At 51.8% G+C, this 17191-nt stretch overlaps 1 protein-coding gene across 1 annotated transcript in view; it reads right to left on the bottom strand.

Moving 5' to 3' along the window:
• PDIA5 (protein disulfide isomerase family A member 5) overlaps window positions 1-17191 on the bottom strand; it is an 88012-nt gene that overhangs the window by 35115 nt on the left and 35706 nt on the right. Inside the window, exons 4-8 of the mRNA XM_037051469.1 lie at window positions 14767-14850; window positions 14467-14512; window positions 10133-10225; window positions 6861-6921; window positions 3474-3541 (exon numbers count right to left, since the gene is read on the bottom strand). Coding sequence (XP_036907364.1) covers window positions 3474-3541; window positions 6861-6921; window positions 10133-10225; window positions 14467-14512; window positions 14767-14850 — 352 coding nt within the window. The remainder of the gene's footprint in view (window positions 1-3473; window positions 3542-6860; window positions 6922-10132; window positions 10226-14466; window positions 14513-14766; window positions 14851-17191) is intronic.

Below are 17191 nucleotides of genomic sequence, written 5' to 3' on the forward strand. Positions count from 1 at the left end.
GGCGGGATGGCTTCACTGAGGTCACTTTGGAAGGCTCTCATGACTGAGAAACCAGAACTTTATTCAGGAGTCGCTAGAGAGCTATGGAGGGTTTCCAGCCGCATATTTTTACGTACAGAGGTTGGGCTGCAGGAGAAAGTCATGTGGCAACCACCCTGTGTGAGCTAACCAGGGCCTGAGCCAGGACGGCGGGCAGGAGAGGACAAAGGCTGTGAGGGCAGAGTGACAGGATGACGCCCCGGCACGCACGCCGGCGGAGGAGCCCGGGGTACTCAGGAGAGTTGCGAAGGAAAACCTGGATGTCTGCCAGATGGAAAGACACTGCATTCTACTTTAGACAGCCTGCTTTGGGGACACAGGAAGAAAAACCCAGACCGAGGTGGCAGGCAGTCTGATGCACGGTGCCGGGGCTCAGGAACTCAGCTCTGTGGGGCTACACTGTGGGGAAGCTGTGGAGGCAGGTGAAAAACCACTGAGGGGCAGACAGGCCATGATGAGACATGGAAAACTCGGTGCCGGGCCTTTACTCCGATGAGATGATAAGAAAGAAAAGAGGGTGGAAAGCAGCGCCTGGGGAGCACCCCCATCTAATGAGTGAGAGGACAGTAAGTACAGAGAGGTGGGGTGTCAATCATCTGTATCTGTTAAGTGTCTGGGGGTTACAGTGCCATCTTTGCTCTCCAACCCATTCGCTCTCCACAACACCCCAGGGAGGGACGCCATCATCATCCCCATTTTACAGATGGAAAAATGGAGGAGCCAAAGCTCTTTGTCTAAGATCTCCCAACTGGTTAGCGAGAGCCAGCACCAGAGTCTGATTTGCACAAATCTGTTACCATGACTGACCTACTTCACGGTGTTTACACCCAGAGGGTCCCTCATGGTCACAGTTAACAGGAGACTCAGTGTGGACACCAGTCTGGAAAATGGGAAGAGAAGGCAGACGGGGACATTCTGACAGCTCCTCTGACCAGGGAGCAGCGATGGCTGCTGACAAGGACATCCATTATCAGTAGATGGAACAGACACGGATGAGTCACCAGATGTCAGCAACAGCGAAAAAGCAGATGTGAGTCTGGAAAATGGCAGAGGCTGGACATCCCTGACCTGGCCTGGCTTCAGTCTTAATGACATCATCGGGTTGGGTACCTCCCAAGGTATCTGCAAAAGAGGCAGATTTACGGCCCCTGCCACAGCCATGGTCAGCCAGAAAGGGCTCAAAGGTGACAAAGATGAAGAGGAGACAGGAGGTATTGAACCAGCTGGACTTCAGCAGTGGGGAGGGATTTTGATTTCAGGGGACTCTTGGCCCACCGCTGCCCTGTGTGTGAGGACACAAAGGGACACTTCTGGTCACGCTGCTTCTGAGGAGTTGGGGCTGCACCACGTGCCTGGGCCTCCAGATGCCGCCTACAGTGGGTGTCCATGGCGGCCAGGACCCTTCCCGCTTTATGGAGCTGGGAAAAGATAAGAACTTGTACAAAGAAAGCAAAGGTGCTTTCCTAAGAAACTAATGGGAAAACAAAACAAAATAAACCACAATCGAGAAAATATGGAAGCATGAAAATGGATGAGTTCACACCACACGGGTGCCTCCGGCCGAGGACACTCACACCTGGCTCTCCAGGTGTCCGGACCACCCCATTGACCTTTCCGTAACATTGTCCAGGGAACTGGAAGGGCCACACTTTCAGCCTCTGGACCCGGGCACTCTAACACAGTAATCTCAGGGCTACTCTCGCCAAAGAGCCGAGTGTGAACCAAGAGCCAAGGGGGAGGCCTGTGCTCTACGCTGAATCAAACGGAGCCCATGTGCTCAAGAAGCTCACATTTCCGTGAGAAAATCATTAAGTATCAACTGGTAAACAAAGTGATTTAGAACAAAAGCGCAGACGGGCAGACCTGGCTGTGAGTGGCAGGGACAAGCTCTGCGGGAGGGGCCTGGAGGGACACTGAGTTTAGCAGGTAGATGCAGAAATGGCTGAGAATCTTCCAGAAAGTGCATGAGACTGACACCAAGACCTCGCCTACTTTGGAGGGACTGGCCAGGTAATCTGCGATCTAACGGGGGCTGGAGCTGCTTACCTGCCACTGCACCAGAGTGTGCAAGCTGAGCCGAGCAGTTTTCTAAAAGTGTAAGTGGGTGCAGGTCAGGAGAACACTGTGGGTAATTAAGTCTTTTCTCCAGGCAAAATAATCTTAAAATATGATATCTACTGAGGGCCCCAAATGTGAAGTGAAACGTCCCCAGAGTGATGTATGTGTGCCTCACAGCCAAAACGTCTTCAGGCAAGCTGCTAAAAATTCATTCAGGAAACAAACAGGACCTGGGTACCCTCAAAATGAGGTCAAAGAGAAGCACTGGTTCCTTGCAACCCAATCTCGCAGCTGCCTAGGAGAGCTGTCGCCGTGCCCAGGCGTGGCCACTGGAACTTTTCAAAATGACTTTGGACTAATCACCAACTTAATTTGATCCATAAAGATCATGATGCAGTTTTAAGCAGTCTTAGAATGAGATTTTGGCTGACCCCTCCCAATGACCTTTCATCAAAGGTGTGTGGATTTTTCCATGCTCCCTGAGAAGCTAGCTGTTGTTTCTCTGTTGCTACCAAGAACCACGGCCCCCCCACCCCCCAAAAAAACAAAACCTAACAAACAAAACCTCCAAAACCTCTGTGGCTCAGGTCAAATGCAAAAACGGACAGCCACACAGCACAGAAGGGACAAGCCCGGCAGGGTAGCAGGACCGTCACTGACTGAACCTCAGCCCTGGGGGAGGCCTGACCACCCAGCTGCCCCTCCTCCCTCAGCGACCATCCTTGGCTGTTCCCACTGCTCTGCAGGCCAGTCTCCCAGGGGCTCCTCTCCCATCGTGTTCCCCAGAGGGGGGCATCCCTAAGACAACCCTGTGTCCTATGCGCTCTGCCCTCGCACAGCCTGCGCTCTTTCCTTCAGAGACTGCTTGCTCACTCCAGGCTCCGGCTCCCCACCTGCACTGCCTGCTTTCTGCCCTTCTTCCCGCCTCATGGGAACTGAGGAACTCCGGCAACCTAGGCAGCAGACTGCCTCGGGGTCCTGACTGTGTTTCTGGCCACCACCAGTGTCACTGTGCCCCGTTCTTTGCCAGTAGATTCCCCATCATCGGGAGCCTTGGCCCACTTTGGAGCCCAGTGCCAATAATCCTGGACCCTGATGGTCTGCCATTGGCCACTAACCTCCTGGCTGTTTTCTTGGCCATTTCATTATCGGCCCTTGACAGGAACTAAACTCTCCTGGTCCCAGCAACTCTGTGGAGATCTCAACATTCCCTTAAGGCAGGCCTCTGAACCATATACCAAGGCAGCATGGTCAGCAGCAGGAGGACAAGTCCCCGCCATGATTTTAAAACCGGCCCTCCCCACACCCTGGCTCCTCGGCCATCTGAGAAGTCTGAGAAGCAGCCAGCCCTGCCTGGCCCGTGGGGCCTCACTTACAACGTGGCCGCGCAGCTGGGTGGCAGCCTTCTGGAAATGCGGCATTATCCTCTTGCACATGCTGCACCCTAGTCACGGGCAGGAGAAAAACCAAACTCAGTTACAGTGGGTGCTGGGCCCGGCGCCCCACCCTCCCTCCCGTCAGGGTGGCCTCTATCCACAAATATTTACCCAGCCTCCAGAAACACATAAGGAACTGGAGGCAGAGGCCCTGGCCCCCAGACAGCTTACATTCATGAAACAGGACACAGCCCAACAGTGACTTAATACATGTGGAACCAACTAAGCAAATATGAGACAGCTGGAGAAGGGCAAAGCAATGAATGATCTGGAGATGACAGTGAGCTCAAGAGGAATTCAGGGAGCCAGAATCAGTGCCAGAGCGCCACTTCATGCAGCTAAAAGTCTCTCCTCACTGCCGGCCGGGGGCTGCAAATGAACCCGATTCAAGTACCATTAGGAAAAAAATGTGCAACCACAAATACAGTGACTCGTGGGATTGTAGCGCCTCTTTTCCTTCATTAACAAGGATAATTATGCGATGCCTGGAGGCAGGCCTGAGATGCAAACGCTGGCTCTTGGCCCCACGGGAAGAGCGGGGGGGGGGGGGGGGGGGGGGGGTCAGGATCACAAGCTGAGTCCTCGTCTTCCCTCCTCTTGCTCAGTGGCCCTGGACAGGTCACTTCCTCTCTCTGGGCTGCTGCTCCTTCCGGCAGATGAGCAGGGTTGGACCAGAGAGTTCTGACGTGGGAAGATTCTGTGACGTCCTTGGCTCAGCCCTCTCTGGGGTTCTGTGGACCACCACAGTCACACTCCTCTCCTGGGGTGCTGAAGCCCCCCAAGGCTTGCGGAGCTCAGGGCCAAGAGAGCCAGATGCTGAACACCCACTGCTACTTCAGCACGGCCTTGATCGAAACTCTCTCCTCCCTGCAGCCAGAGGCGGCCGTGTATCAGCACGGATCCTGCAGGACCCGAGCGCTGTTCCCTCAGAGGTGAGGGGTTCTGGCACACAAGGCTGCGTCTCTGACAGCTGCTCTGCTGCAAAACCTACTTCTCGGCTTTGAGAGGCGCCTACAGGCTGCAGACAACAAGGCTGCCTGGAATCCCACACTGGCCTGGTTCTTTTCTCCACACAGGACAGCACAGACAGGGCCACGCAGCAGCAGGCTAACAAGTTCTAATCCACATTTAGCTAACATCTTGGCAGGCCGTGGGCAGGGTAATAGAGATCAGAGAGATGCTCACACCCATGAGACCCTGGGAACCGTGAGCAGGTCAAACTCCCCCAGGACCACCTGAACCTCCCAGTACGAAGTTTACTGGAGAAGATGTGATGCACGATATTTTGATACAAGACTCTCAAAATGTCCATGGCCCCCTCCTTGGCAGTCCTGCCTGGCAGACAGATGGCCACAACACCCCAGCATATTAAGCCTGGGCTTTCAGTTCACGCCATGAGTTTGGGCTCAGACTCTAGGAGACTCAGGAGAACAGGAGCCGTCTCTAGGTCAGTCTGCAGAGTGGAGCAGAGGCATTTGCTCTCGGAAGACAAGATGTGCTCTCCCCAGTAGCTGCCCCTACGGAGTGAGCCCCACAAACGTGAAGGAAGGAATATGACACTCGTCACAGGACTCAGCCCCCACTGTGGGGATTCAGAGGGGAGAATGGAAACAGGAGCAATAATGCCAACTTCACTGGACACCTGTGCTCCCCCAGGTGGACACCAGGCAGAGGGATGATGGGAAGCCATACGGCAGAGGATGGCACTCAGCCCTAGCGGGGAGACCCAGGTCAGCATCTCCCCTCTACTCTTTGCTGCCCACATGACCCTGGGCTAGTGAGCTAAGTGGCCTGAGCCTCAGCTTCCCTACCTGTGAAGTAGAAACAGCACCTGCCCTGTAGGCTGAGGGACAGAGCCAACACCCGGGAAGGTGACCAGAGCCAGGCATCCAGCAGGGGAGACTCAACCAACAAGGCCTGAGAGTTTGCCTTCTGGCCCATGAAAAAAACATTTCCACAGGGGACAGAGGGTGGCGCTCCACTCCCCTTCACCCACACTCACTCAGTACTTGATGAGACGGGGGAGTCCGACACCCCCTCCGCTACATTCATCAGTCAGGAGCCTAATTTAGTCCCCGTCTGCAGCCTGCAGCAACATTATCCCCCAAGCCCCCCCAAAGGAGAGGGGAGTTGGTCAGCTGTCCCCATGGGTGGAGGCCAGCAGCACTGGGGGAAGGCACTGCGGGGAAGTGGTGAGAGAAGAGCAACAGGAAGCCAAAGGCCACGCCAGTTTCCAATCAAACTTTACCAAAAATAGAGGTGGTACTGAGATCCCTATCTGAGTTTATTTTTCAATTGATTCAACTGGGAGGCAGGGGAAGAGATAAGACTAATTAGCCCTCTCACACCCAAAGGTTAGTGCAGCCAGCCCATTATTTTCTCATTAATTCAATGAATATTTACTGAATAAACAGTCGGACATGGGGACCCAGATTCCTTGTCACAACTGAAGGCTCTCACCGCCAAACACAGTCCAAGGATCCCAGGACCTCCCAGTTAAACTGCGGTGTGTCCCTGAACTACGCGGAATCATGAGGCCATGAAGGCTTGAGTGCATGGGTGTAATAAAAGCACAACTTTGTTTCATTAAAAACCACAACAAAAGAATCCTGGGGTCACTTACTTGGCACCCAGGAGGCCATCTAATGCAACCTCTCCACCAGATTTGAACTTCACAGTTGCTCTGTGACACCTACAAGGAACCTAACTTCTGCCCAGCTTTCTGTTTTGCAAAGACACCCACCACGCTGTCATCTCTGCCTGTGGTGATGAGTAGGACAGGCTCGCCGTCAAACAGCCTGGGAGAGGGTGGGGGAGACGACTCCCATTCGGGTGCAAACTGTGAGCAATCACTCTGTTAAGTGATTACCTGGTGTCATCACAGGAAACCCACATGGTCATACCAGGGTTCTGCCTTGTGTCACGTACTGTGCACCGATACACCCTGTTTCGGTCTCACTCAAGCAACGCGCTGGGCAGAGCTGGCAGGAGAGGGGCTTCAAGCCTCCAGGAGGCAGAGGGGTGAGGGAAGGTGGGGCATCAGAATGGAGACCTGTGTTGTTGCTGAGTGGACCGGAGGGTAAAGAGGGCAGAAGGATGCCACTTACAGTGAGAGAAAACTGATGTGGAAGCAGAAAGGGAGAAAAGCCAGATGAAAGGCCAAGACGAAGGAAAAGAGACGCAGGTGTTGAGAATGGGTGAGCAGCGTGATTAGGCGCCTAAGTGTGAGAACTGGGGCCTGTTCCCAATCCCCCCCCCCACAATCCCCAGCTGCCCCGCCAAGAATCTGAATAACTAACTATGGTCCGAAGGGGAAAAGTTACTCACAGGGGGCATAAAACATCATCAGGACCGGTTTCTCTTCCTTCTTCAGGAGTCGTCTGAATTCCTGAGGCACAAATAGAGAACACCACAGGTCACACACCACACAGTGACAGAGGTACCCCCCGCCCCGGGCTCACAGTGGGTGGGGGGAACAGGCAAGCACTTCAGAAATCCCAGTCTGACTCGGGTCTGTGGGCTACAGTAGAGTCAGGTACATTGGGGCTGAAAGCACCCCAGGGATGATCTACCCTAGACCACTCTTACGTATTGCAGATGAGGAAACTGAGGCCCTGAGCACACAAATGGCTTTCCCGGAGCCACCCGTGGGGAGGAAGGAGTCAGGACCAGGCTACCAGCTTGACTTTTAGTGCCACCTGAACAATTAGACGTCTGCAGAGAGCTTTTTACGCAGCACAGAGCACTCCTCTTCCTGTGCTCTGTGGCGCAGTGGTGTGGGGTGGGCAGGTGGGGGTCCGGAACACAGGGTTAGCCCACCCACGCCTGCCGATCTCTTCCCGAGGCCCTGCCGCCACCATCCATGCCCCCCGCCTCCACTGAGGGCACAGGATGACACATGCCCCCCCCCCAGGACATTCCAAACTAAACCAATCATTTATTTGTAAAACCTTTACAACAGTTCCTGGCATGTTATTAGGCAACACATAATTACTGATTGAATAAATGCAATAAATGTAAAAAGACAAAGATCACAACAGTGCTAATGGAGAGACTTCTGTGTAGAGCAGAGTGGGAGACCACTCTTCCAAAGAGAGCCCACGACGTTCGGGAAAAAGCAAATCGGTTAGGGGCCGCAAAGAAGCACCACGACAGCATGTTTCGATCAGAATAAGCTCCTCTAACCAGTTTCCACATAAGAAAATTAAAGTTCTTCTCTTCTGAATAATAAGGAAAATAAGAGGGAATTTCAAAGTGCAGCTTTGTGGCAGCAACAAGACATTAGGGAAACAGACGACAGCGCACCCCACACAGTGTAATACTGCTGCATCATTATAAACTGTGAGGAGGAATGTGTAATGCCACAGTGAGACGTGTGCATTATGTGAAGTGAGGGGGGCAAAACAGCATTAACATCTAATGACACTGGGTTAATATTTATGTACTGCATTACACTGAAAGCCTAAAAAGCTACAGAAAAGAGCAGCAATGGCACTTCTCAAAGGGAAGGATGGGGTGACTTTTTCTTTCTTTTACATTAAAGCGGTGTTTTCTAAATTCTCAATGAGAATATGTATTACTTACAATTTTTCAGCTATATGAAGATGACAAATATAGAAATTTATTATTTTTAAAGATGTTATTCATTTTTAGACAGAGGGGAAGAGAGGGAGAAAGAGAGGGAGAGAAACATCAATGTGTAGTTGCCTCTCATACACCCACTCCTGGGAACTGGCCTGCCACCCAGGCCTGTGCCCTGACTGGGAATCGAACCAGTGACCCTTTGTTCACAGGCTGGTGCTCAATCCGCGGAGCCACGCCAGCAAGGGTGATTTTATGGAAATTTAAAACATTTTATAATAAATTCTGAAAATGTTTACATAGCTAGAGGGTAAAGGCACTCATTTTTTAATTTTTATTAAATTTATTGGGATGACGTTGGTTTGTAAGAGTATAAGAGTTTCAGGGGTACAATTCTGTCACACATCATCTGTACAGGGCATTGTGTATTCACCACCCCAAGTCTGGTCCCCTTCCGTCACCGTGGATTTGCCCCTTTACTCTTCACTATCCCCCAACTCCCCTTTCCCTCTGGTAACCACCACACTATTGTCTGTGTCTATGAGGTTTTTTCTTTGCTTGTTTGTTGCTTTTTGTTTTATGCAGGACATGAGTGAAATCATGTAGTTGTTTTCCCATCTGACTTACCTCGCTTAGCGTAATATCGTTACGACCCATCGTCCATGTTGTCAGAAGTGGCAGTATTTCGCCTTGTCTCATGGGTGAGCAATATTCCATTGTGTGTGCGCATGTGTGTATGTTCCCAGGCACAGAGGAGCAATCTTAGGAGTCTGAGGACACACCCATCTCGGGGGACGGAGGTACCAGGCTATCACTGATCGGAGCTAAAACCATGTATTAACACAACTACCCAGAGGAATAGTCCTTTTAAGCTGCATATTGTTACACAGCTACAGGCACTGGTGCCACCACCTCCTGGTGCCTGACCTTCTTTCTTTGACCCCAACATGCTTTTTATAAAGGTTTTATAAAAACCTTTATAAAAAGGTTGATCACATGGTAGAAAAATGGGTGATCACGTGGTAGAAAAATGCTGAACATTAGATAGTAACCCAAAACTAACATAACTGACATGCAATTGTACACCAACTACACTTAAATTAAATAATAATTTTTAAGAGGCTTTTATCATCTAGCTGCTGATACTGGCACCTTCTACCCCAGAGAAGCGCTGGTGTCTGGCCCCTCACTGCCACCCCTGCAGACCCCCTGGTTAGCCCACGATGATTACACACGACCCCGGCCTCCACAAAGTATAAGTGGCATCACTTTCTTTGGGGTAATAAGCATTAAGAGTCAATAACTTTAAATGAAAAGAGGAGGAGAGGCAGAGGAAGATGAAAAGCACATTTTATGTTAAGAAAGAACATTGTCCCTCCATCCGCAAAAAGAGCACTTCTTGCCCCACAGACCCTTTGAGACGTCACCTGGAAGTCCCTGCCATCCCTACGGGCAGGACGGCCCAGTGGACCAGAGCGTGGTGCACACACAGGCGCGTGAGGGGCGGGGTGCACATTAAGGTCACATGGGCAGGCTTCCAGAGGGGCTCCCGGTAGTATGGAGACAACGAACCAGAACCGCCCTCCCACCCCTCCAGCCTCCCATCCTGGCCAGTCTCAGAGACCTGATCCAAGCCTCTGTGAAACGGAACCCGAACCTCACAGATCCTTTTTTTAAAAAAAAAAAAAGGAAAAAACACAAGGCCAAATGCAGCAACAACTGACTACGTAACAAGGGGAGGACATTTAAATAGATATTTCTGTAAGGAAATGCTAGAAACGTTAAAACACATTAAATAAGAGTAAAGAATGGAGGAAGCTCGCAGGCAGCCAGCCTGTGATCTGTTGGTTCTGTCACGAGGCCGGCAAGGAGCACCAGGCAAGATGTGAGGGCCCTGGCCCAGGTCCCTTGGAGGAAAGCACAGCTGCCAGGGAACACTGCTCCTTGGGCACCTGTCCTCGGGAAACTGGCTCAGGGGAAGTTCCAGCATCCATTAGAATCAACGGGAAGTGTATTACCTTTTCACTGTCAATGTGGACAACATCTTTGGCTCCAGGATCTTCCTCCCACAGCGGGGGCCCTTTGGGATCCTTCAGAAAGGCCACTATGGACTGAAGAAGAGAGAAGGCAAAACTCCATTCAGTCAGGAAAAGCGCCAGGTGGGGGAATCAGGAACCGCCTGTTTCCCTGCCTGGAGACCCAAGTGCCTGGAACGGAGCTGCGTGTAGAGTACGGGCAAATTCCTGGGAGCGTGCCGTTCCTTCACCCACTGACATCACTGCCATGGGCCCAGAACTACACCCCAGGCCCCTCCCCCGCATGGTTTTTCAGCCATGTAACACCTTACTCTGGTCAGCTGAGCCATACCTACTATGCTTCTTCATGGACCAAAAATAGAAACTTTGAGACAATGAGCTGGCTTATTCAAACAAGAGACATACTTGTGCTTCTGCTAAATCTCATCTCCTGGAAGTCTCCTTGATCAATTCCAGTCCTGTCCAAAGTAGGGGCTCTCATGAAGTCACAAAAACCGTCAGCCACATAGGCAAGTAACCACACCTACTTGCAGCCTGCTTGCTACTTCGTGATCTAAACTGGTGTGACAGCATGTCAATCCTGACCGTCCTCTGTGGAGCCCGAATGGGAAGCCCCGGGGCCGGGAGCTCACTCTGCAGCCGCCTGGTTGCGGTACTTCTTTCCTTGGACCCTTTTCTAGATGACCCAGGATGAACGCAGGACAAAGAGCTTCAAGATACAGGGCTTAATGCTAGTTAAAGATATGTTCACTGATTTTAGAGACAGAGGGAGGGAGGGAGGGAAGGAGGAGGGGAGACAGAGAGAGACAGAGTGTGCATGAGCCTGTGTCCTGTGGACAACTGACTCACATCTCTGTTCCCCTTGGGAAAGCCACACACAGGGCAGAGGACAGGGACACATCCCTCACTCCCCTCTCCTCCAGCCACACCTCACTGGGCCAGACAGACACAGCACTCTGCTCCCTCTCGGCCACTCTGGGAAAGGCTGCTCGAAGTCCCTGAGAACCAAGGATGGGTACCAGAGACCAGCCAAGCCTCCTCCTCCACCCTGGGCGGGGAGTTGCTGCCTTCATGCCAACAGACGGAACCCTCGGTATCCCCCAATTTGAGGCAAGGTTCTGTTACTTCTGTCCACTTGGGTCAAGTTCCAATGAGCACATGATGAACTGGGCGTGCCCGTCAGTATGCTGGGGGAGGGAGGGAGGTCTGGGGTGAGAAAGGGAAGACTGTCTTAGTGAGGCTTCTCAGTCAGCCCATCCACTGTTACACATAGAGAACCAGTGAGGCTTATTATTTCTGGAAACTGCTATTTGGAAAGAGCTGCTACGGGAGAATGCGGAACAGCCAAGACTTCGTAGGATTTCATTCAGGTCATGCTTTCTGTCCATCCAAATGGGGCTCTGAAACACCTCCTGGCAAGAGAAGGGCCATTTCCACCATGCCAACGGCAGATCTGCCTTTTCTCAGTCCCTTGTCAAAGCTGCACTGTGAGAGAACAAGTCAAAAGAAAACGGGCAGGGCCTTCCCAAGACCCACACTCACACACAGCTTCGGGGCAGCTGCCCCTGGGCCATGTGAGAAAGACACTTACAGGTGCCTGTCTGCATGCTGTGACAGAAAACCCGGTGCAGGGACCCTCAACCGAGGGTGCACAGAGGGCCTCAAGAGCCTGTGAAAACACTGACTTCAACATAGGCATGTGCCCTGTCTCCAGGGAGAGGGTCTGTGGCTTTAGGGTGCTTGTCAGTGGGATGAGAAACCCAAACTGGGTGGGAACGACTGGGGCTCCTGTCTCACACCAGCACAAGCGTGTCAAAGGGTTAGCGCAGCTTCCCTATGCCCTCCACCCCCACCTCAGCATCAAGGAGGGAAAAAAAGATGGATGTAGATGGAAATAGGAAATAAATAGCCTCTTCTTAAATTTTTATTATTATTGTATTACTAGTTTTAATCCTCACCTGAGAATATGTTTATTGATTTTAGAGAGGGAGAGAGGGAGGGAGGAGAAATAGAGCAGAGAAAGAGAGACAGACACAGAGACAGAGACATCGATCGGTTGCCTCCTGGACACGTGTGGACCAGGCAATGAACCTACAAACTTTTGGTATGGGATGACACTTCAGGCAACTGAGCCACCTGGCCAGGGAGGGAATGGCCTTTTTAATATAACAACGAGAACATTCATATCAGCAGTATTTTGCTTTTCAGGTAGATATTATTCTTCCGTAATTGAAGTTGAGAAATCCTACTCATAGGTTCTCTCCAAAGTGTTCTAAGTGACAAGGTCCTGGGAGGAAGGGACTGTAGGGAGCAGCACCTGGAAGCCCGCCCTTGGCCGTCCTACTCTGGATGCTCTGATGCCAGGGAAATGGCCCAAGAGCCGCACCTTGGTGATGACTTCATGGCTGGGAAACCACACTCACAGCTAAACAATCTGGGAGAAGGTCCTGAGACAGCCGCCTGGACTTCAGTTTCCAGGCACCTTTGGGCTTCACCACTTACACAGAGGAAGGATACTGCCAGGCAGACTGCTGACAAGCAGAAGGCCACTTACACAGGAAGTTCCCTCTGCGTTTCCGGCTCTTTACCTTACTTATCTGGCCTCTGGGCCCTTTAAGGGCCATAGCATACTCCGTGACCAGGCCTCTGCTAAACTGCACAGGAGGACACAACAATAGTCAGAGCGTGTGCCTGAGGCTGTGTCCCACCTCCATCTCTCTGGAACTAGAGGCCCCAGAAGAAACTGTGAAAGGAAAACGAATCCATGACCAAGGAGGGCCTTAGTGTCGGCGGCTCCTGCAGAAAAGCAGAAGCCGTCAGGGAGTCATGGGAACACTACATCACTTCCCCCTCCCTGGAGACCTCGGGGACCCTACCCCATCCCTGATGGTCCCGCAGGCTCTGGGGACCCTGGGACCAAGGATGCCCTCTCTCCACCAAGACTCTGCCCTGGTATAATGCTCAGCCCACACCTCCAGCTTATTGATGTAAAAATCACAAAAGAATGAAATTGTACACACCTAGTCTTTGTAAGGAAATGGACAAAGGCCAGGGCTCAGCCACCCCACCCAGCCAAGCTCCGACCACCAGGGCTCCTCACTCCTTTCCTGCAACTAGGGTTCTGAGCAGCTGCTATGCCCTGGTCCAAAATCATAGCACAGGCTCTCAGAGGGCTGGCTAAATATACACTGAACGCGACTTCCAGAAATAAAACAAAAGCCACCCCCCAACCCTCATTTTTCCATCACTACACAGGCACCTCGCCTACCTCACCCTCCCCACCCAGCTAAGTCTTGTTCCTGGGGAGCACGTGATCTCTTATTCAGTTGACATCTCCACACAGAATGAGAGGGGTTAAGCAACTTTAGCTGACAGAATTGTCTCTAAGTGCCTAAGTGGGTGACAAGGTGATGTGTCATCAGGCTGCGTCTCTCAGGTGAAAGCTGCAGCAACTGAAAAATGAAGCAGTGTTAGAGGATAAACACGAGATGACCAGGGGAGGCGGCAGGAACTGGGGGACAGACAGGGAGGAGTGGAGGGAGACACAGATGGGAGAGATGGAGAGAGAAGAGTACAGGGTCGAACCCAGTCTGGGCAGGAAAGTTGAAAGAGTGAGATCAGCAGATTTGGGAACAGAAGAAATACACGGCACCAGCCAGGGCAGGGGAATGCGGCCTGGACCAGAGGCAGAAAAAGCCTGGTTGGGAGGAAATGCGTATGTGAAGGAGCAGAATCCAAGGGCAGGAGATGGGCTCAGGGCACGACAGTGACTTTGTGATAACGCAACAGCACCTGCAGGTCACAGGATCTCCACACTCATGTTCACTGATGTTTTTCCATCGACTTCTAAATTGGATTTGCATCAGGGCAAATCTTGGCGACATCAGCATCTCATCTGGAACAAGCTGCATTACCCTGCAGGTGCCAACCGGCTGGTGTCCTACATTGAATGCTAACCTGGGCAGGGCGAGCCCCCTCCAGCCTGTGGGCAGCCTCAGTGAGCACTGCTGAGGAGATGAGGGAGGGCTTGAAGCCACAGCAAAGGCAGACTCGAGGGCCTCTGGAAGGGACCGTTGTGATGTCACATGCCTAACTGCTAACAGAGTCACAGACAAATGACGAGTCTGGTCATCCCTATTGTGTTAACAAACTTCCCCAGATATTCTGCTGACATGGGCTCTAGAGATAAGAATCCCTCAGGTCCTTGGGAAGAGCTATCTGTGCACTCCGCCCTTCCTTCTCTCAGAGAGAAGCTGCCAGACTTCTGGCATCCATTCAGACTCCCGCTCTGCTGAGAGCGAGGGAGGCAAATTTACCTTAAATGTCACAGCTCGGTTATACTCAGTATGAAATGCACCATCCCTGTCAAACAAGGAGAAAAGGCTGTTAACTTGAGGAATGGCTGTGAGGAGACATACCTTTGGTTTCCTGTAGCATCTTAATAAGATTCAGCTATTGAACATAGTCAAGATGCTTTTTAAAAGAAATCATTGTACACACAGAAAAAAAATCACTCAGAAATAAAACTGATCTAACTAAAAATCGTTGGTCAGTGAGAATACCAATACAAGCTTTCAGCACTTACTTGGGAATTGGAAATGACCACATGTACTTACTGGTAATGGAATAATTCGACCTTTTTGTCCTTTGGGCTCAGGTCAACTTTCATCTTCTTGCACAATTTTCTACTCTCTGTGTCACTGAAAGACACAAACGCCAAGAACCATTTGTTACCTGTGGCTTTCACAAAGGTATTGACAGAGTGAAATCAGCTGGTGGCCTAAGGGTAAGCCAGGGACACTGGAATTCCCAACAGCAAGTGAGGACCTCACCGCAGAGGGTCCTCAGAGAACTGGAGGAAGGAGAGTAACCAGCAGGACACGGATTGATCAAGACAGACGGACCAGCACATGGGGAGGCTGTATCACCACATGTCAGGGACAACGGAGATCCAGACAAAGGAAGTGTGTGCCCCAGAAGCTTAGCCGGGGCGGGGCTGGTGGGGGGGGACTGTCCATTCTAAGAAGAAAAATAAGCTCAGCATAGATCTGTGGTTCCCAGCCCCAGGTGCTCATTAGAATCACCTGGGGAAGTTCAAAAAGTACTGATCTCCCGGCCATCCCCACATCACTGCTTCAGCATCTCTGCCTGGGGCCCAAGCAAGTTTCTCTTTTTCAAGCTCTAATGTGTGCCCCATGCCACCTGCTACGGACCGTCCGAACAGGACAGGATGAAAGTTCTACGACATTGAAAGAATTATGAAATTTGACCAGGTACTGACAAAAGCCAAAAGGAGAATGGGGAAAGCTTCAGTGAAGCGCTGGAGTCTGTAATAATCACCCTCGCAATTCTTCTGGTAAAAAATGTCTGTCAGGTGCCCCTCACTGTTTGCACAGTGCTCATGCACAATCTCACCGAGTCGTGGTCACCTTCCTGTTGGGCCAATGGACCTCAGAGTGTGGCCCTTGGACCAGCAGCCTCGGCATCACCCCAGAGTCTGTTAGAAATACATACTCTCAGTCCCACACCAGACCTTATGTGGCCACTGGAGCAATTGTGTTTTAAGGAAACTCCCAAGCAATCTGATGCATGCCACCACCCTGGCTCTTCCTCTGCTTCCCCATCTCCATGAGGCTTGGCTTCCCTGTGTTGTACACCAGCCCCCTCCGAGACCTTACCTGCTCTCACTCATTCCCCACGACCTCACCACACTCGGCCAAGTGCGCCCAACATCCAGCAAAGGCAGCAGCCACGCCACCCATGCGCGGCCCTGCTCCTTGCTTCAGGGCCCTCTCCCCAGATCTGAGTAGACGGGTCTCTGCCGACTCCACGGCATGAGACGCCGTTCCGCCAGGTACGACAGCCATCTGAGGGAAGTCCTTTCATCTCCCACCTGTTCACATATCTTACCACCTTCTACAGCCATCAGCTTCGAACAGCTGTGCACCAGCCCCCGAACAGATGGATTAATTAAACCACTCAGCTCAGTTCTAAGAAATGCCCATCAATACACAAGCAAAGTATGGAACCTCATTTTAAGAGTAAATACACAATCTGCAGTTCAGGAACCAGGTCTTCCTGGAGAGGTGTGAGTGGGCCAGAGGGAGTGCCAGGCACTCGCAGGGCCATCCCAGGCCTTTCCCTCCCTATTCAGTCCTGCCTGCGGCAACCAGCACCGGGCCACTGGAACCTGCAGCTCCAGCCCCAGGCCTGGCAAATAGTGGGGACTCAGAAATGCATCATGAATTCCAAAAAGAAAGGCTGATGACCTTCCAGTGGCTGCTCCATCGAGGTGGTGAGGGCATTTTAACACAGGGTGTCAAGAAAAAAAAGGGATAAGCTAGGGGTGGGAAGGAGACCCCGAGGGTTTACATTAGAAGGCCAGTTCCGGTCAAGATGGAGGCAAAGGTAAACACAGCTTGCCTCCTTGCACAACCACAGCAAAAATTATAATCAGGCTACAAAACACCAGGAAATGGAGCTTTACGGAAGTCCAACAACCAAGGAATCAAAGAAGCCACATTCATCCAGATGGGCAGGCAGGGTGGAGATGCGTGAAGGGGCAGAACCACACCCACGTGTGGTAGATAAAAACCGAGAGGGCTGCCTTGGGAGTGAGGGATCCCAGCCCCACATCAGACCACACAGCACAGGGTTCCAGAGCCTGGAAGATCAGTCCCCATAACTTCTGGCTGTAAAAAATCAGTGGGGATTGGGGTGGTGGAAGAAACTGCAGGATTCTCAGGAATCTCCTCTTAAAGGGCCCCCAAAGGTCTCAGGACTTATGCAGGCTCACCCCTCTGGGGTTCAACACCAGGGCAACAGCTGGAAAGGCACCAGTAGCACACAGGGAAAAATTAAAGGGTCTGGCACTGGACAAGTGCCAGGAGACGGCTTCCTCCCAGACAAAACTCTGCAGCAGCACTGTCCCCTCTCTGAGCCCCACCACACACAGAGCCACAGAGCGGGGACTCGGCTGCCCCACCCTGGTGATTACCTAAGGCTCTGCCCCATCCAACTTACTGGTGTGCATTTCTACAA

The sequence above is a fragment of the Sturnira hondurensis genome, unplaced genomic scaffold, assembly GCF_014824575.4.
Source record: "Sturnira hondurensis isolate 20B ecotype Veracruz unplaced genomic scaffold, ASM1482457v3 Scaffold0007222, whole genome shotgun sequence".
NCBI classification, from domain to species: Eukaryota; Metazoa; Chordata; class Mammalia; order Chiroptera; family Phyllostomidae; genus Sturnira; species Sturnira hondurensis.